Here is a 25,950-nt window from a genome sequence, read left to right as displayed (position 1 = left end):
CCCCCCCTCAAATGAGTTTATCTTCTCCCTTTTATATCTCACGTTTGAGGAAGTCACAACTTATCATTTCATGCCTTTTGACCTTTCATTAACTTTATTCAAATTTTAATTATATTTAATTATATTCTTTTATATTTTAATTTTAATTTTTATATTTATTCTTTTGTATTTTAATTTTATTATTATTCATTATTAAATTATATTTCAAAGTAGGGACATTACATAGAAGTGTCTCAACCTTGCATTTACATAAGGTTGCTATTTATAGTAAGTTTTAATTTGAGCACGAATTAGTCCAAAATTTTCCCCAAAGCTTTGGATTGGCTAGATAAGCATGCTAGATTTGAAGATATTAAAATTTATGTATTTTAAAGATGCAAACGAAAGTTTTAGAGCCAATTTTGAGGGCCTTTATATTATCCCCTTGTTCTTATATGACTGAAAGTGTAGGGAATATTAACAAACAATTGTCTGATAACCTGTTGTTCTAGATTTCAGACTGTATAATCTGTGTTATATGCGGTTTTGGACAGCTGTATAATACTGTGTGTTATGCAATTTTCCCTGGTTTTGCTTGCAGTGATTTTAAGGGATGATTGACCAGCTAATTAAGCATACAAACATTATAAACATCTAGTTGGCATTTTGTCAAACAATTGTCATGCATCCTCAGATTTGAACAACTTGTTACAGCATATATAAAACTCTCAGCTTATTTATTTAATGCAGACCTGATTATAAAATACTTAAGAGAGGGCCAAGACTTAATGCAGACCTGATTATAAAACACTTAAGAGAGGGCCAAGACAAAAGATGACTGATGCAAATAAACACTTATAGCCAAATGACATTATGTCAAACAATTGGCACACATGCTGATCATAAATGCACATTTACATCAAATATTAGATTCCCAACAACAGCCCTTATTGTATGCATATTCTAAACAACTATGAACACCAACCTTATGGCTTACAACATAATAGTTTTCAGAATTTTTTGAGTAACAATGGCAGCTATGAATTCATACATATATTACTGAAAACTCAATGTAAACAGTGCCAAAGAAAACCTGGATGAAGCGCCTTGGAGTATAGATGAAGAAGCAAGCAATATCGAATCTCCTTGTGATTTCCCTATGCCAAATCAACCCCCTTCTCAAAATCGCCCCTGTTCTGGTTTGGAGGCAAATAACAATTAATTTCCAAATTATAAGTCCTCTCCTAAACACCAAAATGCATCCTGGCCTTCCCCAAAGGTGAGCGCTCCCAACCAATGGTGAGTTTGATCCACAAACAAGGATAATGAGCAAAATCATGGGTCTGAAGGGGTCTGGTCGAATTTGTCTCTGACCTGATTTATAACATTAAACCACCTCAAATTCACCTCCAAAATACTCCTAAAGATATTGCCTTTCCTTCCTTAATAGGGCAATGCAATCATAGATGTCAATACACCAAATAACTGAAGTGGAAGTACTCTCCAAATTGTCTACCATAAATGGTTAATGCCAAACAAATTAAGCTCAGGTATGAAGGACTGAAGTATCCTTCACTCACAATTGCAACCCTTCGGAGGATCTTTCACCGCCTCAATTATGCTATCAATGGGAGGTATCATTCACTCCACAAGTTAGTCACGAAGAAAAGATATCAAAACAACCGATACCCAACAATGAGGCTGCCTCCTCTATTTATTCTTTTCCTTCAAGAGGTCGGCCTCCTTCTAGAAGAAATAAAATATTATTTAATTGAACTTCTAGAAGATCCCCCAAATAATAATAATATTATTTAAGTGACTTTATTATTTATTTTGCACTTTAGATAATTAAAATATCATTATGAAAATAAAGTGCAACACATGCGACATCATAAGTGAGAATTCATTATCTCATGAAAAATCATATAAAATTAAAACATGAAGCCATAAGCAACTGCCCAACCGCCCCTCTTATCAACTCCATGGCCTACGAGGGTCAATTAATAGGCCAAACTCCTCTGCAAACTGATCCTCATGAAAATGAAGACATTACAATCTGCCCTCCCTGAAATTGCTTGTCCCCAAGCAATCTCAGCTGCAAGAAAAACTCTACTCTACCTGGATCCCAAATGAAGATATGTGTAATGTCCCTGCTATCACCAAACAACTCCTGTAACACCAACACTAACACCACCAACTGAATCTGTTGTATCAACTCAATAGCTGATGTGAACCATGCCAAAGAAAGATGTGTAATGGGAGCCCAAGTAAAGCAGCCATCGATCAATAACGAATCTAAGAAGATTAAATCACCTACCAACAAGTAGATAGCTGCCATATCATATGAAATGGGTAACAAATCCAAAGATGGATTGTGGTTGCCTTCATTACCCTCCAAAGACAACTCTTGAGTGGCTGATCCACTATGAGTGTCATCACAAAAATCATCATCATCCTCAAAAGAATGTTCAATCTCAATAAAATTTGCAGAATTACACAAACTTTGTCTATCATGAATGTGTTGAAGATGGAGCTTAGTTTGTTGAACCAACAACTTCGCTTGCTTTGCCCTTTCTAACCATCCATCAATCAACCTTTGGGACTGCTCCATATCAACTGCTCCAAAGTACCTGAAACTTATCCCGAAATGAGATGCAACATCAAAACTTCCATGTCCTCTACTTGCATCATGTGTACCAACCATAGTAACACTTATGTCACTTCTTTTTCCACAATTAAAAGTTGCCATATCATGAGAAAGTGAAGACATACAGCTGTTGTTTATGCACAGAAAATAAGGACTGATTTCAAATTGTTTTTCCTTGCTTTTGAATTCCTCATATGACAACATGATTACCTCATGTTGATGTAAAGAAGTATGACTGTTGTTATCAAAATCAGAATAGTTGTCATACCATTGTGTAAAGTATTCACCCTTTTCAAGCACCTCTTCAATTCAAGCTTCATGCCCCACACTTGTAGACTCGTCTTCACAAATTCTTCCATTTGTAAGGACCGCAATCTCATGAGAACTATGGAACATAATGCTACTGTACTCAAACAAATAAGTGATGATATCATGCCATTGCAAAATGTCACCTTCATCATGAGTAATCAAAACACTAGTGGCTGTTCCACTAAGAAGAAGATCAACTTTCACATCCACCCAAGTCTGATATAAAAAATCAGAATGCTCATGATTTGAATTCATCCCACCAAACCCATCTTTAACACCTAATTCTTGAGTGCCATCTAGAGATGATTCCAAGGTATCATCATTCTCATGATGACGTGAACAAATGTGTCTGTTGTCATCAATATACCTTAGCTGCTACCAGGGACTGATTTTCCAACTGTCCTTGGCTGCCATAGTCTGATTTTTCATCATGTGAAGGTGAAGAAGCAATATGATCATCCAACGAATCCATACCATTGCTACCCATATCATTAACATGCTCTATGCTGGCCTCCAATGTAGAAGTCTCAAGTGAAACTTCTTGCAAAGATGATGTAGACAACTCATTCCCCATGGTTGTCCTCATATCCTCTTGAGTTAAATCAGCATGCCTAACAATGTCATCATATAAATTTCTGCCTAACATGGGTGAAGTATCTCTATTCCTTGTTCTTCTTTTGTGCTTGCCATAATCCATCCAATACTCCAAATAGCAATCGAAATCTAGAAAACTTTTGGTCTTATCTGGAAGTGTTTTATACTCCTCATAAGCAATCATTACTTCTTCAATAAATTTAGAAGCCATTTTGCCCACACAGGATGGTAGGAAACCGCTCTGATACCACGATAATATCCCCTGTTGTTATATGACTGAAAGTGTAAGGAATATTAACAAACAATTGTCTAATAACCTGCTATTTTAGTTTTCAGACTGTATAATCTGTGTGTTATGCAGTTTTGGACAGTTGTATAATACTGCATGTTATGCACTTTGTCTTGGTTTTGCTTGCAATGATTTTAAGGGATGATAGACCAACTAATTAAGCATACAAACATTAAAATCATCTAGTTGACATTTTGTCAAACAATTGTCATGCATCCTCAGATTTGAACAACTTGCTACAACATATATAAAACTCACAGCTTATTTATTTAATGCAGTCCTGATTATAAAATACTTAAGAGAGGGCCAAGACAAAAGATGACTGATGCCAATAAACACTTAAACGACATTATGCCAAACAGTTGGCACACATGCTGATCATAAATGCAGATTTACATCAAACATTAGATTCCCAACAACAACCCTTATTGTATGCGTATTCCAAACAACTATGAACACCCAACCTTATGGCTTACAACATAATAGTTTTCAGAATTTTCTGAGTAACAATGGCAGCTATGAATTCATACATATATTACTGAAAACTCAATGTAAACAGTGCCAAAGAAAACCTGGATGAAGCGCCTTGGAGTATAGATGAAGAAGCAAGCAATATCTAATCTCCTTGTGATTTCCTTGTGCCAAATCGACCCCCTTCTCAAAATCGACCCTGTTGTGGTTTGGAGGCAAATAACAATTAATTTCCAGCTTATAAGTCCTCTCGTAAACACCAAAATGCATCATGGCCTTCCCCAAAGGTGAGCGCTCCCAACCAAAGATGAGTTTGATGCACAAACAAGGAGTAATGAACAAAATCATGGATCTGAAGGGGTCTGGTCGAATTTGTCTTAGACCTGATTTGTAACATTAAACCGCCTCAATTCACCTCCAAAGTACTCCTAAAGACATCGCCTTTCCTTCCTTAATAGGGCAATGCAATCATAGATGTCAATTCACCAAATAACTGAAGTACTCTCCAAATTGTCTACCATAAATGGCTGATGCCAAACACATTAAGCTCAAGTATGAAGGACTTGTTGACGTGTTTTTAGGACTACTTCGAACACAGAATAAAGTTACCAACAGTCACCTTACTCTCTCTTGATCAAAGTGCGATTGCACGCTAAGATTGCATGAAGTTCAAACAATCGACTCCGAGGTTCCTTTATGTTATGGATGTGACTCAGTTGGCTGATGTGATTGCTAGTAATTCAAGGGGACTTACATTTGGATCGTTGTTTCACTTCTTTGACGTGGCGTGGAACTTCATCATCGGATATGGCAATTTTGCGATGCTTCTGCTTCGGACGGACTAAAATGAACTGAAAATAAAAGGGAAAGGGTTTACAAGGATCTAAATCTACTCCTAAGGGCAATGATATCAACAGTTAATGCTTTGGTGGACAAATTCCAAATAAACCAAGCTCTGCTTTACCAAGTTTAACTACAGCTCCGCATGAACCGGTGCAATCTTCTGAGGACGTTGAAGGATTTTCACATTAAGAAAGTGCATTTGAATACCCAACACAGCACAATTCAAATGACTATTCTCAATCGAACTTAGCACAAGTTTGGGGTTCAGACTAACTTTACACTGCAACTTACGATCAGCAAGATGCAAAAAGTATTAACCATGGAAATTCATCAAACACCATCACATTTTCCATTGAAAATCAAAGCACTTTACTACTTCTAATCTAAGTGAGGAAGGTGAAACCATGCAAGCTTTGAAAAGATAACTTAAGTGGACACCATCAAAGAACAACGTTTCACTATTATTATCTCAAAACTTATCGCAACAATTTCATACAAGTCTCCCTCCTGTACAGATGAGGGGGGGGCACCTCTTTATATAGGCTTCTGGCCTTAGCTACATGCAAACCCTAATTAGGGTTTTTCCCTAAAAGATTCTCCACTCAAGATGCAACAAGGTGGGAATCAGCATTAAACACCCATTAAGCCCATATACAATTAATTCCAAATAGCCAAAAATGGCATCCATTTGTGCATTAAATGCACCCCATTACATCAAATTGGCCCAAAATACAACAAATATTCCCATGCAAGAAATAAATGCCCATCATCCCATGCGACAACTACATGCGGTAGGAATCTGTCATAAATCATTAATATGGCGACTGCATGCAAAAAGATTCTTCATGCACTCCACATGCATTGACCGGGCTGCCACTTGGTGGAAAACCCCTAGAGAAAGAAAACTTCAAGAGAGAATCTGACTCTGGAAGCATTTTCTTGAAGTTTTTTCAACTTTCTTTGCTCTGGAGGAGATTTTTAATGATTTTCCACCATCTTCTATTTTTTAGGAACTTTCCAAAAATAGGGTTCCAGGTTCCAGGAGAGAGAAAATTCTCTCACGAATCCAAATCTGAAAGAATTTTGAAATTTGGATGTGATTTGATGCCCGAAAATGGATTTTTCAAAAAAAATCAAAATGGATTTGATGCCTGAAAGAAGGGTTTAACCGACAAGGTTTAAGGTAGCCGATATTCTCTTAATTATTGCACCCAAGTGGCATTACATAGAAGAGCAGCGATCTACAATCTTCAATAATAACAAAGTGATCAAACTATTGGAACAATTTTTTTGACATTATTGCAGCATCTTCTAGGACATAAGCCTAATGCTAAAGCTTAAAGGAATCAAGCAATAATACAAGCCCCCATCCTCTCCCTCTCTCCCTCCCATTATTTCCCTCCATCCTATTCTCTTAATTAGGCAATAATTATAAAATTATAGAGATTATAGAGATTTTAATTCGTCATTTTGACTTTTATTAGTTGAAATTATAAAATTTTATTGTAATATTTGAAGGAAAAATCATCATTCATTTGGAATTAGTATATTTATATCCTCACTAAAGAAAGATTAAGAGAAGGAAAAATTAGAGTGAATAAATGGTTGATAATAATATTGATACTCTAATCTAGTATATTTTGAAGGAAAAATCATCATTGATTTGGAATCTCTCTCCCAATCAGCAATATGAGAGATTATAGGGATTTTGCTAATTTTATATATGATACTTTTCTTTGTGAATTTAACATAACCCTTTGAGATGTGCAATGAACAATAGAAGTTATTATTGATTGTAAACCAAATGAATTCACTAAAGTTTACAACTATGAATATAAAATTATTGCGGAGGAATCTATTATCAATCAATTTTATATTGTTTACAATCATAAAACCAAATGAATTCGCTAAAGTTTACAACTATGAATATAAAATTATTGCAAAGGAATATATTGATAATAAACTTCTTATTATCAACCCTAAACTTGAGTATATTAGAGGGAAAGAAAGATTAGAGTGAATTAGTATATTCATATTGCTGATTACATAGGCAGATATTCATTTAACTTTAGCATTAGGCTTGTTTTATTGCTTGATACCTTTAAGCTTTAGCATTAGGCTTATGTCCTAGAAGATGCTGCAATAATGTCAAAAAGATAGTTCTAATAGTTTGATCACTTTGTTATTATTGAAGACTGTAGATCACTGCTCTTCTATGTAATCAACAACATACTCTTTTTTATGTTTGTGGGTAAGGAAACTAAAGAAATATTTAGAGCCCCTGTGAATTTAATTTTATATATGATACTATATAAAATTAAAGAGATTGTTCTAATAGTTTGATCACTTTGTTATTATTGAAGACTGTAGATCACTGCTCTTCTATGTAATCAACAACATACTCTTTTTTATGTTTGTGGTTAAGGAAACTAAAGAAATATTTAGAGCCCCTTTGAATTTAATTTTATATATTAGGCTTGTATTATTGCTTGATACCTTTAAGCTTTAGCATTAGGCTTATGTCCTAGAAGATGCTGCAATAATGTCAAAAAGATTGTTCTAATAGTTTGATCACTTTGTTATTATTGAAGACTATAGATCACTGCTCTTCTATGTAATCAACAACATACTCTTTTTTATCTTTGTGGTTAAGGAAACTAAAGAAATATTTAGTTTCTACAGTCTTTTTTTACCATGTCGACTCATCTTCCAAAAAGAATTCTAAACACGCCATACGCAACCACATAGACCCAAAACAATATAGACCAATCTGTCTTACACAAGAACCTTATTTCAGATAAAAAACAATATGAGCGAACCATCAAAATAGAAATTAAGATAATCTAGAAGCATGATCTAATGATCTAAAACACTCTGTACTCATTGACAAGACAAGTAAAGACAACTATTTTATCTTTGTGGTTAAGGAAACTAAAGAAATATTTAGTTTGATCACTTTGTTATTATTGAAGACTGTAGATCACTGCTCTTCTATGTAATCAACAACATACTCTTTTTTATGTGTGTGAATAAGGAAACTAAAGAAATATTTAGTTTCTACAGTCTTTTTTTACCATGTCGACTCATCTTCCAAAAAGAATTCTAAGCACACCATACGCAACCACATAGACCCAAAACAATATAGACCAATCTGTCTTACACAAGAACCTTATTTCAGATAAAAAACAATATGAGCGAACCATATTGAAGACTATTATTGTCATTTTGCAACAATAATAGTGGTGTGTATTATTTAATTTTATATATTAGGCATGTATTATTGCTTGATATATTAGGTGTGAACTATGTCCTAGAAGATGCTGCAATAATGTCAAAAAGATTGTTCTAATAGTTTGATCACTTTGTTATTATTGAAGACTGTAGATCACTGCTCTTCTATGTAATCAACAACATACTCTCTTTTATATGTAATCAACAACATACTCTTTTTTTTATTTTTTATGTTTGTGGTTAACAAAGTGAATTTAATTTTAATTTTATTATTACTAAAGTTTATAAGATGAAACCAAATGAATTATTTTATTCCTCCAAGGAATTACAATATAGTATTGCTATAGATGTAATAATCCTAGTCACATTGCAAAAGTTCGTAAAAATGAAATGGCAGATTTTTCTAGACTAAGAATTCCTACTCCTAAAACTGAAAGCATTCCTTGTAAACCTTCTATAACTTTGGACAATCTATATCTCTATAACAACAAATGATCATCATTTTGTTATAATCTAAAGTAACAATGATAAAATAACTTCAAAAAACACCAAAATACAAGACAAATCAATCATGATCAAAGCAAAAAAAACAACAAATGATCATCATTTTGTTATAATCTAAAGTAAGAATGATAAAATAACTTCAAAAGCAATCCAATATACGAGACAAATCAATCATTTCAAAGAAAAATTGACAAAAAAAAATGAAAACCTGACTGTTACTGTCCCAGAAAATCATGTGCAACAGCAGTGGGGCCTTCAAACAACTTGCAATGCTGGTTTTTAGGCCGTTGGGACTAAAATAAATTAAGATTTTCCCATAACCCATACGGGTTATGGAAACCTAATGTGAGTGTTCGCAATTTCTCATAACCCGTACGGGTTATGCAGAACTAGAAGTTTTGGCCTTATTTCTGCATAACCCGTACGGGTTATGTAGAACTAGGAACCAAATAGGAAGTGGGGAGAGAGATAGAGGGAGAGAGAGAGAGAGAGAGATAGAGGGGGAGAGAGAGAGAGAGGGGGTGACAATAGGATTAAGAGAAGGGAGAGAGGGAGAGTGAGGGAGAGAGGGAGAGGGATGATTACATAGGCAAATTAGCAAAATCTCTATAATCTCTATAATTTTAGCAAGATCTCTATAAAATCCCATACTTGACATTCCTATTTAACTTTTGTTAGATCTCTGTCTGATAAATTTTGATCTCAGCTACTTCATAAACTTAGCTAATCTTTGATCTCAGACTTAGACAACTATTTGGTGTATTTGGTGACTGCCCTTTTAAAAAGTTAAATGAATATTTGCCTATGTAATCAACAAAAATCTATTTTCTACAATTCATGGGTTAAACTCCTTGTCTCAATCACAATGAAAGTCTTGGATCACCTCAAAATGGCTTCCGTTTTTACTAAATTCCTAACAAAAGTTGGATATGTCTAATAAATTTTGATCTCAACTACTTCATAGACTTAGCTAATACCCCTAGAAAACTCCTTGCCTCAATCACAATGAAAGTCTTGGATCACTTCAAAATGGCTTTCACTTTTACTAAATTCCTAACGATAGTTGGATCTCAGTATCATAAATTTTGATCTTAGTTACTTCATAGACTTAGCTAATCTTTGATCTCAGACTTAGACAACAACCATTTGGTGTTTTTGGTTGGTGAGTGCCCTTTTAAAAAGTTAAATGAAGATTTGCCTATGTAATCAGCAAGATGAATATAAACAACAAAATCTATTTTCTACAATTCATGGGTTAAACTCTATTTTATTTACTCTCTATATCTCTATGCTATGGAAATGCCCTTAAGTTTTTTTTTAAAAGTACATTATGTCTATTTTTCTACAATGTTTTATGATTTTTTAAAATCCAATTTCTTACCCATTTTTTCAAAAAAATCTTATACTTTTGGTTTGCTAATTTTTTCCCCAAATGATTTTTGTTACTATGATATAAAGCATTGCAATTGTGGAATATGATTCGATAAGCTTTCTAAAATATTGAATTAACCCTACAAAACTCCTTGCCTCAATAAGAATAAAATTCTTTGGATCACTTCAAAATGGCTTTCACTTTTACTATTTGTCTGTTAACTTTTGATATCAGTTACATCATAGGCTTAGTTAATATTTGATCTGACTTAGGCAACTATTTGGTGTATTTGGTGACTACCCTCTTAAAAAGTTAACTGATTGTTTGCCTATGTAATCAATAATATGAATATAAGCAACAAAAAATTATTTTCTACAATTCACAAGTTAAAATCTATTTTATTTGCTCTTTATATCTCTATGCTATGGAAATGCCCTAAAGTTATTTAAAAAAATAGTTTTTGTCTCTTTTTCTACAATTTTTTATTTTATTTTTTTTAATCTGATTTTTCCCCGATTTTTTGCCGATTTTTTCTCGATTTTTCCAAAAAAACTTATACTTTTGGTTTGCCAATTTTTTCCCTAAACGATTTTTGCTACTATGAGCAAAACATCAACCTGAATAAAAGATGAACATTAAAATTCACTTGGAAAGATATGTGCTCGGAGAATGTGAAGCAAGAATATGCTACCATAGCCCTTACAGTGGTTTTCATAAAGCTCACCAAAAACAGGCCTCAGTTTGTCAGTTATTACCTTGTGTTTGTGAAAAAATTATTTAATAGAATTGATTATTTATAATCCAGACTACTGCAGTCTGTGTCACATAATTAACGGTTCCAACTGTAACCAATAAAATAAATTTCAACCAGATACATACAACACCTATTTAATGCAAATTTATCTTTAAGAATTTGGAGGGATAGTTTCTTTCTGAAAATGATATTTTATCAATTTAAATATATATAATCGCTTGAACATTGAACAGTGTAAAATAAAAATGAGATTAGGAATTTGGGATGATAAGAAAATTCAAACCTGTGCTTTTCAAAAGCCATCACAGCCCCATTAAGAGTAAAATCCTTATTTGAAGGAGATACTGTGCCTATAGTATTGTTTAGTGAATCAAGCGCCTTGAGGACAACAATGTCTGAATCAAGATAAATTCCTCCATATCTAAAACCAAAAGAAACCAGTGACCAGGTTAACTGAAGCGACTGCTTGTACAAGAAAGCCATATAAATGATGAAATAGAAACCAATAGAACCATGTATCCATTTCAGCAGAAACTACAGAAAATTAGTCCTAACACTCCTCATGTATTAATAATATTATGATAAAGTTGTAACAAAATCCCATGTTAACTGAAGCATCCATATGAAGGAAAAATGTTCATACATAAGAAAATTATCATAGAATAAATATAATAATGCACTTTGACTTAAATCAGACTCAATTGTTCCTAGCATTTTATTCATTAAGTTCACCGGAAGAAACCATAGTCATCTATAATGTTGATAGCTACTCCCAATCCAAGCTGTAAACAGCACATACTATCTACCCAGTACATAAACCAATCACCAGCTCAAGCAAAACCAGATTCTATTCAATACAAAGTTAACAAAAGCAAATTTAGCTTATTTACCTCCATGGCTTTCCTAATCATTATAATTTTTCATGAATAATCCTGAGGTATGGATGGATACTACCTCATATTCCAAAATTGAAGATCTAAAGGTATTCTTATTTAGATTGATAACTTGGTCCAAGTTCTGATTTGCCTTTAATGTGATAGTTTTTACTTGCACCTGAATGTTAATGAGACCCACTGGAGCATCACAAAAAACCCTTTTAATTCAAGTTCTTGAGATCTTCCACATCACTATTCAAAAAACAATATTATAAAATTCCATCACTGAAGGAAATTCTTACAAGACTTTAATTACAGTTCTTGTCAGTTTTATCCCACAACTACTCCACATTAAGTTGTGCCAAAATTCCTAGAAATGTAATCCATAATTGTTGAAGTTTTATCATATTTGAATATAGGATATTTTAAATTTAAGAATGTAATCTCCAAGTCTTATTACAGTATTATCAATCACTAAGAATATTGATTAGAATATTAACTGCTGTTCCAATGATCGATTTATAATAATATCGATCTCTCTACAAGTGTTGTTTTAAACAAAAAAACAATCGATATATTACTTATCGATTTTACCAGCATACGGGCTGCTGTGATGAAGGTGGCAGTCGGGCTTGTGTTAACACTTAATATTTCTGTATGTTCACAAGTACCAATTGACCACCTCTACATATAGAGGGAGACATGCCTACGTAGAGGCATGCCTCTACGTGGAACATGTCCACGTAGAGACATGTCTCTACATAGATATGTCTTATCGGCCGTGATAGTCACACCGATACATAACAAAGATTAATCTATTGTTATCAATTCCACCGATACATAACAAAGATTAATCTATTGTTATCAATTCCAATTTGCATTTGATACCGATACACTTTAATAATATGATTCGCATAGAATATATAATCTGATCGATACTCAATATCGATATACATATGATTAATATAATCAATTTAATTATATGTATGTATTTAATAATGTATAAATATACATTATTAAATACATACATATGATTAATTTACAATCATATTTCAAAGATTAATAATTAAAGCAAGAATCTTATTAAACACACAAAGCAAATAATTTTATTAATACTTGTGAAGGATAGATATCAAATGCTTAAGGCCGATAGGCCAATTAAGCATTTGATTTCATCAGTTAGAATAATCTGACCGAAGCTACAAAACATTAAAACAATAATGAGGAAATCGACTTAAGTGTCCTTAGTTGATGATAAAATACTTCTGGAAGAAGTAAAAATGTCTTCTTAAGTTTTTTCCTTAAACTATCAGTGAATAATACTTAGTGTGCAGAGATAACCATAAAGAGATTGATTTTTCCATTTGTCAATTTATCTATATTTTATGCTGAGCAATGTGATGGTTTCCAGCCAGTTTGCATCCTCTTATAACCACTCTTGACACTGTAGTTAGGAATCACAGTTAGCATGCCCCCAGTTGATTATACTTAACTTTATCCTATCATCAATCAGCTAGCATTTAAAGCCACAATCTATGTGATTAAGGGATATTGAACAAACTTGTTGCGTCATGAATTTGAACAGATTACTGGATAGGCAACTGTACCAATAATTTGGAGATTCCAAAACTGCGTTGAATTATACATATCCCTGCTCTTAAACCAATTGACATGAAAGATCAATTTCTTGATACAGGTTGATCACCCATCATTTGAATGCAATGACCCAAAACATTCATCCAGATCCCAAGATGACAAAGAAGCCAATCGATGTTGGTAATTTATTCAGGTGTGTCACAACATTTCACTACTCATGAGAACTCCTATATAAATTTTAAAAAACCAATAGCAATTCTCAATCAGTATCTTTAGGAGATAGATTGTCTCATCGTTGAAGGTAGAGAGATGTTTGTATTGTTCTCAAGATATTCTTAAGCGTGTGCTTCAGGGTGTTATTTATTTTCCAAAGATGAATTAAAAGTTGATATCTATTAGCCAGCTCACCCAGAACCTGAACATCGGTGTAAATTTTTTCTGATGTTAAACAGAATATGGTGGTTGCCATTAGTATTGGACAAAGAGTTTTTGTGTATAAACTTGTTGATCCTTCCATGTTGAATTAACATGTTCTTATAGTGGAGAACAACATTTGATTTGCATGAAAGTTATGGCCATATGGAATTTCAGTGTCTTTCTGTAGTTCATCGGATCAATATGATTCACAAGCTGCTTTCCATTCAGGAAAAGAAAGATATTTGTACAAAGTGTTTAGCTGGAGAACAAATTAGACAGCAATATCTAGCTAAAAGTTCAAGGTGAGTGAAAGGGGTTTTTAACACCATTCATGTAGGTTTGTGTGAGCCAACTTGGGAATCATACTTAAACTTGTCTAAATGCTTTACTAACTTTCTTAAGTTCAAAGCACTAGTAGAGAATGTGTATCCAATGATATGCTTTGTACCAGTATCAGTGTTGTTTCTTAGTAGGATACGAATAAAAGACACCAAAATCATCAAGCTCTAGGGGTTACAAAATGAAACTATGTTCCACCATACCCAACTGATATATATTTCAACTATCATATGTTGACAAGGGTAATGCTTCAAGAGGTGTTGCTCTAACACCTCCACCGTAATAGTGATAGCGATCTGAGTGGTACCACACAATGTTATAGGGTATGAAGGAAGATGAAGTTCGCTAACAAAATCTACAGCCCACAAGTCCATGAAAGCAGCTTGTCAGTTCTGAGTTCTGAGGAGAATGTGAACTTTGCTCTCACATCAGCCACATTTTAGACAAGTGACCCAGCCACTTTTGTGAAACTGGACTGTGAAGCAGCCATGAAGATAGAGTATGATGCGCTGATGAAAGTCACCTGGTTTTTGTAAAGTTGCCTGAAGTAAGCAAACCATTTGATGCAACTGGGTGATGAAATGCAAATGATACTTCAAATAAGTTCAAGGGCCATCTTGTTGCCAAAATCTATTCACAGCAATAAGTTGGCAATGCGACCTTCACAACTACTATCAGCATGATCACTTCTCAATTTGTACTATCCATTTAAGCATAGTTTGAATGAAAGGTGTATTAAACGGATGTGAAGAACACCTTCTTGTTCGGGGACCTAGATAGGGAGATTTTTGTAGTCCAACCAAAATGGTTAAAAATGTCAGAAAATAATCTAGTGCGTAAACTGGCCAAGTCCTTGTATGGACTTATACAAGCCTTACAAGCCAAGCACATTAAAATCTATAAACATTTACACAATATTGGATTCAAAAGAAGTTTCTCTAATTTGAATCTCTATTCAAAAGCAATGATAACAATGATGTGATTCTCAATGTGTATGTTGATGGTTTAGAAATCACTAATAACATTCTTTGTATATATCAAGGATTCAAGACCCAATGTTGAAATGTGCTCATACATCTCATTCTCCAAGCAATATTACATTCCCAAAAAGAAGTCGGCAATGTAGGTCTATTCTAGGACTTCATGGGTTCCCCTCTCCCTAAAATCATAATAGTGACTCAAAATATCCTCCATCTTCATGAAATATCTTGATCTCCCTTGCACATTTCATACATCCCCTCCTACATCACTTGCATCAATATTCAACGTTTTAACCCTAGCCAAAACCACAACCTAGAACCTCACCTACTTTACTATTTGATGCCACTCACACGAAGAACAATAAGTTCACTCAACAACACCTCAAGCCCTTATATTTGTGCAACACAACCTTAGCTTCACACAGAAAAGGTGGACAAACTAGAGAAGATTAATGATTTGGATGTCAATAATCCCTATAATGATTGGAACACACAAGATGAGGCCTTCTTTAATTGCAAAAGACAAGATTGTTGATTTTCAGAGGCAAGCTATGGAAGATGTGGGTACAATAGAAGCAAGAGAGATTGGATTGAATGTTATCAATGTGTCAAAGGCAGAGTCATTGCATAGCAAAGTGAAAGCATACGTTCAATCTTCTAGGTCATGCAAGAGGCCACATCTTTCTAAGCCAAGAGAGGAGCCACAACCAAGTGCAAAAACTGCACTCCTCTACCACATCAAATTCATAGTTTGCAGGCTTGGTGATTTGCCAAGTACTTGTGAGTTCTTTTGGATGGTGAGTAGTCATAGAGTAAACTTGTTGGGTTTTTTGGCAATTGTTGGGTGAGAACTCACTGATTTTGCGGCATGTACACATAAAATCAAAATGAGTCCCAAACAAAAACTCACCACTGCCTATTGAGATGTACAAAACACATTAAAAGTGCAGTTTTAACACTCCAAAATGCAATTTTTATTCTTTAAAAAACAAATTTGCCCTTTTGCACCACACACAATAGCAAGCAAGCATTTTAGAGCAAACTAGGAAGAGTTTTTCAAGTATTTGTAATGTCCCCTTTTGGGAGGACACTAAATCTTGCCCAATATACTTGTAGAATTATTGCAGTTATATATATTTAGTATGTTGTAGTAATTTGGACAGATTCAATGAGATGTTCTTTCACTCTTTAAATGCACAGGTCTGCTGTTTATATCAATCTGATCTGCTACCTATACTCTGATATATATGTGTGTATGAGAATCCTTTCTATTCCATCAGGTCTGATTCTCTAGTTATTGATTTAATGTTTCCTCTTCTTTTCCTTCAATGCCTGCTTTACTATTGTTTGCAGATTTGTATTTGTGTTCTCATCTCTTTGATAAATGTTCATATCATTCTTCCAGATTTTCTTATAATTATGATTTAGGTCTGCTCCTAAATCTGCTTTTAACGCTTCAGATATTTTGTTCTATTCCATGGATCCTACCTTCTCAAATGAAAACTTCTCCACTTTATATCCTCCAATGTGAGGGAGAGTCACACCTCTTCTTAATGGTCACAACCTTTCACAATTACCACCCTTTGAAAGCGTCACAACCTTTCATCATTGCTGCCCCTTTGAAAGAGTCACTTTATTTATCTTCTTCCCATTAATGCTTTTCCTTAATTCCATTGCTCCCTTCTTTCTTCCTTTTTCCCCTTTTTTTTCCAAATTAAGTTCTCTTCTGTCCCTTTTATATCTCATGTTTGAGGGAGTCACAACTTTTCATTTCATGCCTTTTGGCCATTCGTTAAACTTAACTAAAATTTAATTATATTAATTTTTATATTTATTCTTTTATATTTTAATTTATTATTATTATTTATTAATAAATCCTATTTCAACAAACAGTATTTGAAGAGCAAATTTCTAGAATTTTGGACTTGCATCACGTTGGTTCATTTTTCTTTTTTTTCAAGCATTTATTGTAAATCATTTCAAAAAAATTAGGATGTCAAATTTACATATTCTAATTGATTCAATTGATTCAATTTGTCTTAATTTCTGGATCGATTAAAATTTAATTGATTTACACTATTTTTTTCAAAAAAAAAAAAGAAAATATAAGATTTATTGTTTACGTTTTAGGTTTACAAGATGGTATTCGAATCATATTCGATAACTCAATTACTATATTATTGTGTTACAATTAAACATTTTAAATGCATTTAAAATTACAGGATTTTTTTTTTTAATTCATGTTCAAATTGCTATTTTCTTGTTTTTTATTGATATTGCAGGTTAACCACAATGACACCAACCTCTGCATCTAGTTTCGAATTAACATGTGGAAGCCATCCCACTTGAATTAGACCCCCTAGATGCCATGACCCCACTTGGAAACATACCATAATGGGAGCAATAGCAGGGTCCATGATTTGTAACTAGTGCTTGAAGAAGCTTAGTGGAGGGATGCATCAATCGCCTCAACTACCATATTGCAAGCATTCCTAATCACAATTCAAACCATGTCAAATAACCCTAGAAGAGGTGCTAGGAGAGATGATAGCCCTTCTTGCAGCATTGGATGTACAGAAATTGGAAAGGGCCAAAGCACAAGCAAACATTGCTCCTAATTTGGCAACAAATCTGATGTAGATACACAAGACATTGTAGGGTCTAGTTGTGATCAATGATGGAAATATTGTCATTGATGTCAATAAGAGACAATGCTATTTGATATGTTAAAGTAAGATTGATAACAAAGAGATTTGTGATGACACAATACTACTACAGTAATAAATTGATAGTGGCATAAATGCAGATCCAAAAATATTAGTATAATGCTGATACACAGTGTTAATACAGAAGAGTAGAGATAGTATGCTGATACAGAAAGCAGCAATAGATTATTTACAAATCAATAAAGTTCATTGAAATTTATAATGAGAAAAGGAGATTCTATTTGTGATATATCAAGGAGGAAGTCAAAGTTAAAGGCAGCAATGATATGTGAACAAGGAGAGCAACAACTTTAGTTTTGAAAGAGATACAACTATGATCTAAGACAGCAATAATGTTAACGCAGTGTTAAAAAGATAAAAAGATGATGGCAGACGACTTCCTCACAGGTCCACGTAATGCACAGCAATGACAATCATTAGTATTGTTCAATGTTCGGAGATAGAAGAAGCGAGTTCTAAGATAAATCAACTTACATGGTATACGACTTATAGAGCAGTGACTTACAATATGTGGCAATCAATTATGGTCGACAAGCAACAGACTTAGTGATTAATATAAAAGACAACAATTCCCTCTTTATAAGGAGCAGCGGATCATTAAATATGTTGATCCAGCATTCATATTGGAGAATACAACGATCAGGATGCTTTTGAGAAAGATATTATTGTGCAGTCCGCAAAGTTTAGCAAAAGCTTGAATATCGAGATTATAGAAGACACAAAATAGTGATCAACACCAAGAACGTAGTGGTTATATAGCAGCAGCTGACTTACAGAACAAGCACACGTCAAATGAAGTCAAAAATCATGGGCCATGTGGAGGAGAATATAAGAACATTATATAGAATCGATTCAAGACAAAGTATCATTTTCATATGGAGCAGTTGCCAAGTGTTATGCATAGGTGGCAACGATTCCATAATACAAGGACAATTTAATAAAATCATATTGAAGGTGCAATGTAATTAGAAAAAAAAAGACAAACATAATCAATAAGCGAATATGCTGGAAGATAATGGATTAACCACGCAATGGATTTATCTGTGCAGCTGCCATCATTCAAATGAATGAATTTGAAAAGTATTACGAGCACCTCAACCAGTTGAATAATAAGAGAGAAAGACTTGCAAAGGGTAGGCATGATGTTACACAGCAATAACGATTCATAGTGAGCAGGAAGCAAACAATTACGACCTGTTTTGTGATAATCACTGAATCATTAAAAGAAATATCCAGTGTTACCCGGGGATGCGTTTCCAGCATAATTTGACCCATCCCGGAAACGGGGACGTCTTGGAAACTCAGAAACTTTCAGAAACCCGTTTCTGGCTGTCCGATAAAATTAATGATTGAATTTTGATTATTTGTTTGACTTCCACTCTCATGCAAACACTCAATTTAAATTATTTAACAAAAACGTTATATGTTAAGGTTTTATAATGTATATAAGTATGCTTTATCCATGTCTTATACGAATATATAAAATTTCCCTATTTTTTATATAGCTGTCCCCACTGCCGTCCCCTGCCGTCCCCTACTCTGGGAAAAAAAATCCGTCCCGGAAACCCGTTTCCCCATCCCCCCGTCCTGGAAACTCAGGGTAACATAGGAAATATGCGATTGTATTACACAGCGGTTTGTAAGAACAAATAAGTCAGCGAGTAATTGATGGCAGAGGTATTCTAATAAGAAACTGAAATTAAGAAGCAACCGATGGAGAACCTAAATCAGGGAGTGCAATGTGATTAGTTAAAGTCTTTTGCAAATAAAATCATTGAAGAATTCTCTTGAAAAGAGACAATTTATTAAAGGAGAAATCAAAACCAATTATGCAAGTCTTCAACGGGTATAATTTGCTAATGAGTTGTTCATTCAAATGAAGGGATACAATTTGTATTGAAAAGTAAATTTGTTGATAATTTATATGCATTAGAATATGTTGAAGTATAATTAAAGAGAAGCATTATCGAAAGAAATACTGACCAAGGAGCAGCGCTTATATGAAAACAATGCTTATGAAAGGTATGATTTTAAGGTTAATCTTAATATAAGAAAAGGTTCTGTTAATGTTTTGTAGCTTCGGTCAGATTATTCTAACTGATGAAATCAAATGCTTAATTGGCCTATCGGCCTTAAGCATTTGATATCTATCCTTCACAAGTATTAATCAAATTATTTGCTTTATGTGTTTAATAAGATTCTTGCTTTAATTATTTATCTATGAAATATGATTGTAAATTAATCATATGTATGTATTTAATAATGTATATTTATACATTATTAAATACATACATATAATTAAATTGATTATATTAATCATATGTATATCGGTCGATCAGATTATATATTCTAAGCAAATCATATTATTAAAGTGTATCGGTATCAAATGCAAATTGGAATCAATAACAATCGATTAACCTTTGTTATGTATCGGCGTGACTATCACAGCCGATAAGACATATCTACGTAGAGACATGTCTCTACGTGGACATGTTCCACGTAGAGGCATGCCTCTACGTAGGCATGTCTCCCTCTATATGTAGAGGTGGTCAATCAGTACTTGTGAACATACAGAAATATTAAGTGTTGACACAAGCCCGACTGCCACCTTCATCACAGCAGCCAGTATGCTGGTAAAATCGATAAGTAATATATCGATTGTTTCTTTGTTTAAAACAGCACTTGTAGAGAGATCGATATTATTATAAATCGATCATTGGAACAGCAATTAATATTATAATCAATATTCTTAGCGATTGATAATACTGTACTAAGACTTGGAGATTACATTCTTAAATTTAAAATATCCTATATTCAAATCTGATAAAACTTCAACATGGTATCAGAGCCAGTCTAAGGAAGATCCGATCAGATTTGAGTCTAAAGGTTGTCGAATTTATCATTTGAATCTTTTCCTTTAGAAAAACATATTTCTTCTCCAAATGGCCAACGGTGTTAGGTTCGAGGATCGTCTTGAAGGCGCCTCTAACTTTGTCTCATGGAAATTTAGAATTATGATCACATTAAGAGAGCAAGAGTTAGAAGCTTTTGTAAAAAAGGAGATAACTATACCAAATGAAGAAGATTAGAAGAGACAATGGATAAAGAACAACAATAAGGCCATGAAGTTATTAGTGGATGCAGTTAAGGCTCACATAGTACCTATAATCTGCAAGTTGGATACAGCATTCAAAATCTTCTCAACATTAGAAAGCATGTATGAAATAAACAATACAAGCAGGGCTCTATCACTCAAACAAAAACTTCATCATGTGAAGATGAACAAAGGAGAAACCATTATATGATACTTCATGAGGATCACAGAATTAAGGGACCAACTCTCCACCATTGGTCACTTCATTGAAAGTAAGGAGCTAACTATGTTCGCATTGAATGGATTACCAGCTTCATGGGAAGGATTCATACAAGGAATTAGTGCTCGCTCAAAACTCCCAAAATTTGATCGATTAAAGACAGATTGCATTCAAGAGGAATCCAGACTAATCACAAGGGGGGATGGTCAAAACTCTACAAATGAAGACATTTATGTGCTAAACTCTCATTCTCACAAAAAGGGAAAGAAAAGGAACTTCAAAAGGAAGAAGGACAAAGATACAAGAGGAAAATACTCATCCAAGAGAAAAAGGGATATGACCAAGGTGCAATGTTTCAGATGTGACCAGTATGGGCATTACGCCATAAAGTGTACAAACAGGCCAAGACCTCAAGCGACTGTTGCAGAAGTTGGTAAGATAGGGTTAGAGAATGATTCGGAGAAACTTGTGTTCTACTCAGCACTATCAAGTCAAGTATCAACCAATCCTAATACATGGCTGATTGATAGTGGAGCATCACGTCACATTACAGGATTCAAAGAACATCTTGATAGTCTAATAGAAAACTTTGATGAGGAAGTAACTATTGAGGATGATTCAAACTATCCCGTAAAATCAATTGGAACCTGTACTATAAACCTGAATTCAGGCATTTTTCTTCAACTCACAGGTGTGTTATATGTTCCAGGAATAAAGAGGAATTTAGTCTCCATTTCAGCTCTTGAAGACAAAGGATATAGAATCACCTTTATGGAAGGAAAGGTCTTGGCATTGCCAAAGAACTCAACCATCAAGAAGCCTTATACTATTGGAGTAAGACATGGGTACCTCTACAAACTTTGCATTTCTTCCTCTCAAGCCCTAATCCATGAGTCCACAAGTACATGTGAAATTTGGCACAAAAGGTTACATCTCCATTTTCGAGCTCTCCCTTCAATTGAAAAAATGGTAATAGGTCTACCTAAGCTCAAGCAAAATCATGAAGGAACATGCAAAGGATGTGCCTTGGGGAAAAACACGAAAGGGACTTTTCACTCCACTGGAAGAAAATCTAAAAATGTACTAGAAATTATTCATTCCGATTTATGTGGACCCATGTCTGTAACCTCTTTAGGAGGATTTTTGTATTATGTTATCTTTATAGATGATTTCTCTAGGAAGACATGGATATATTTTTTTTAAATGTAAAGAGTCAAAAGAATCCTTATGAGATTTAAGGAATTCAAGGCTCTAGTAGAAAATATATCGGGTAAGAGAATTAAAATACTAAGAACAGATAATGGGGAGGAATATACTTCAGATAACTTTAAAAACTTTTGTATAAATGTTGGGATTAAGAGGGAGTATACAGTTCCTTATAATCCTCAATAAAATGGGGTGGTAGAGAGGAAGAATAGAACTATTGTTGAAGCTGCTAGAGCTATGATGTATGATCAAAACTTAGAAACCTCTTTTTGGGCTGAAGCCTCTAGTACTGTTGTATATATACAAAATAGATGTCCTCACTCCCTCCTAGATGACAAAACCCCTGAAGAAACTTTCACTAGAGTTAAACCTGACATAAGCCACCTAAGAATTTTTGGATGTCCAGTCTATATTCATATACCTAAAGAGAAAAGATCCAAATTAGAACCCTCAGGCAAAAAGGGCATATTTGTAGGATATAGTGAAACATCTAAAGCCTACAGAATCTACATACCTGGACAAAGATTAATTGAATTAAGTAGAGATGTCATATTTGAGGAAGACATTGCTTTCAGAAAATCTAAAAGTACTCAAGAGTTAGAAGATCAAAAATCTCCTCTAAATATGGAAGAGGATCTTGCTCCTGAGATTCAGAGGGAGACTCGTGAAGTAATAGAAAATGAAGGACAAAATGAATTCATGGATCCTGCAAATGAACCTAGAGACACTAATGTGAATCGAAAGAGGCCACGTTGGGCAAGGAAAATGATTCAAGAGGCTAAAGACTATGCAGCACCTCAAGGGACCTTCAGGGAAAGCAAAAGACCTCACAGGTTCTCCAACTATGTTGCCTTGATGAGTGAGATCATCAAATCAGAACCTTCCAGTGTCAAGGAGGCCATTAAAAATCAAGTGTGGAAGGATGCTATGACAAAAAAGTATCAATCCATCATTAAGAATGATGTTTGGGACATTGTGCCCCGACCTAAAGATAAATCAGTAGTGTCTTCAAAATGGCTTTTCAAAATCAAACATGCGGCAAATGGAAGCATTGAGAAATACAAAGCACGATTTGTAGCCAGAGGTTTCTCTCAAAAGGAAGGGATTGACTATGAAGAGACTTTTGCCCCAGTTGCCAGATATACTTCTATTAGACTATCATTGCCATTGCTACATCTAAAGGATGGAAGATTCACCAGATGGATGTGAAGATAGCCTTCCTAAATGGGGTAATAGAAGAGGAAGTATACTTAGAACAACCCGAAGGGTTTGTCATGCATGGAAATGGTTCTCATGTATGCAAGTTGAAGAAAGCCTTATATGGGCTCAAACAGGCTCCTCGAGCCTGGTATGAAAGGATAGATAAATATCTTCTGGGCTTAAACTTCTCCAAGAATGATGTAGACCCGAATTTGTACTTCAAGGTAATTAATGATGAAATGTTAATTCTCATTTTATATGTTGATGATTTACTATTTATAGGAGAAGATCACCTAATTACCAAATGTAAACAAGATCTTGCATCAAAGTTTGACATGAAGGACTTGGGTCCTTTACATTATTTCCTCGAATTAGAAGTTTGGCAACAGGCAGATAGCATCATCCTAAATCAAGAAAGTACACTATTGATATTCTGAAAAGATTTGGAATGATGGAGTGTAAGCCTATGTCTACCCCTATGGAAACAAACTTGCACAAGTTAAAGGAAGCAGCAGCAGAATCAGAATTTGCAGATCCCACCTCATATAGGCAGATATTTGGGTCCCTGATGTATTTGGTTAGCACCAAGCCAGACATTTGTTATCCAGTTAATCCACTTGGTCAATTCATGTGTGAACCAAAACAGATACATATGGTTGCAGCTAAGCATATTCTGAGATACCTGCGTGGTACTATTGGGTATGGTCTTAAATACACTAATGTTGACCTAGATCTTCATGGATACATTGATTCAGATTGGGCTGGAAGTGTGGTAGATAGAAAGAGAACATCAGGGTGTTGCCTTAGCTTAGGATCAGCTATGATTTCTTGAATTAGTAGGAAACAATCCTCAGTGGCACAGAGTTCTACAGAACCCGAGTACATTGCAGCTTCCATGGGAGCAAGGGAAGCAATATGGCTAAGGAAACTCCTTGTGGGATTGTTTGGTCAACCTTTGGATTCTACTATCATCCACAGTGACAACCAGAGTTGCATAAAACTTTCAGTAAATCCAGTGTTCCATGATCGATCAAAACATATTGAGATTCCTTATCACTATGTTAGAGATATGGTTGAAAGGAATGTGATTCAGCTGAAGTATGTCAGTACAGGCGAACAGACTGCAGACATTCTTACCAATCCTCTATCCAAGTCAAAAGTTGAGCATTTTTGGGATAAACTTGGTATGGTTGAAAATGTAAGTTAATTTGAGATTAAATCTAAATTATTTAATTATGTTGTACTAATATCACTAAAGATGTTTAATGTGTAAACTCTTTTGTCATGTGGGAGACTCCATGACTGCATGGGCCCTATGAACATTTTTGAAAGGTGACGACTTTTCAACAATGAACACTTGTATATGGTTGATATTGTAAAGTGACGACTTTGCAATATTTGACATCACTATCATGTTGGATATCATGGGACTTGATATCTATGGACGCGTCATGATAGTTAGCATCTCAGTAGACATTATGGTGGATATCATGAGACTTGATATCAATGGATAACAATAATAGTTGAGATAATCATGGTGGATATTATGTGACGTAATATCCATGGATATGCCATGATTTAATATTCCTATGGTAGGTATCATGTGACGTGATGCCAGTGCACATATCATAGTTTCTGGAGATATGTATATGAGAGTCATGGCAAATATCATGTGACTTGATATTTATGGGCAAGCCATATCTCTTAAATATCATAGTGAGGTGATATCATTTATAAATGAATCCAATGTATTCTGGTATAGAATTAATCCTCCCTAGCTAAGAGGGAGTGTTAATGTTTTGTAGCTTCGGTCAAATTATTCTAACTGATGAAATCAAATGCTTAATTGGCCTATCGACCTTAAGCATTTGATATCTATCCTTCACAAGTATTAATCAAATTATTTGCTTTATGTGTTTAATAAGATTCTTGCTTTAATTATTAATCTATGAAATATGATTGTAAATTAATCATATGTATGTATTTAATAATGTATATTTATACATTATTAAATACATACATATAATTAAATTGATTATATTAATCATATTTAATCATATGTATATCGATATTGAGTATCAATCAGATTATATATTCTATGCGAATCATATTATTAAATTGTATCGGTATCAAATGCAAATTGGAATCGATAACAATCGATTAACCTTTGTTATGTATCGGCGTGATCACAGCCGATAAGACATATCTACGTAGAGACATGTCTCTACGTGGACATGTTCCACGTAGAGGCATGCCTCTACGTAGGCATGTCTCCCTCTATATGTAGAGGTGGTCAATCGGTAC

General features: G+C 34.2%; 1 protein-coding gene across 1 annotated transcript in view; it reads right to left on the bottom strand.

The window, feature by feature from the left end:
* Positions 1 to 25,950, bottom strand: part of LOC131074668 (uncharacterized protein At4g19900) — a 147,072-nt gene that overhangs the window by 47,967 nt on the left and 73,155 nt on the right. Inside the window, exon 3 of the mRNA XM_058011339.2 lies at positions 11,277 to 11,414. Coding sequence (XP_057867322.2) covers positions 11,277 to 11,414 — 138 coding nt within the window. The remainder of the gene's footprint in view (positions 1 to 11,276; positions 11,415 to 25,950) is intronic.

This window comes from Cryptomeria japonica, chromosome 4, assembly GCF_030272615.1.
Source record: "Cryptomeria japonica chromosome 4, Sugi_1.0, whole genome shotgun sequence".
Taxonomy (NCBI): domain Eukaryota; kingdom Viridiplantae; phylum Streptophyta; class Pinopsida; order Cupressales; family Cupressaceae; genus Cryptomeria; species Cryptomeria japonica.
Note: the sequence above shows the minus strand (reverse complement) of the source record. Positions and strands in the feature narration are given on the sequence as shown.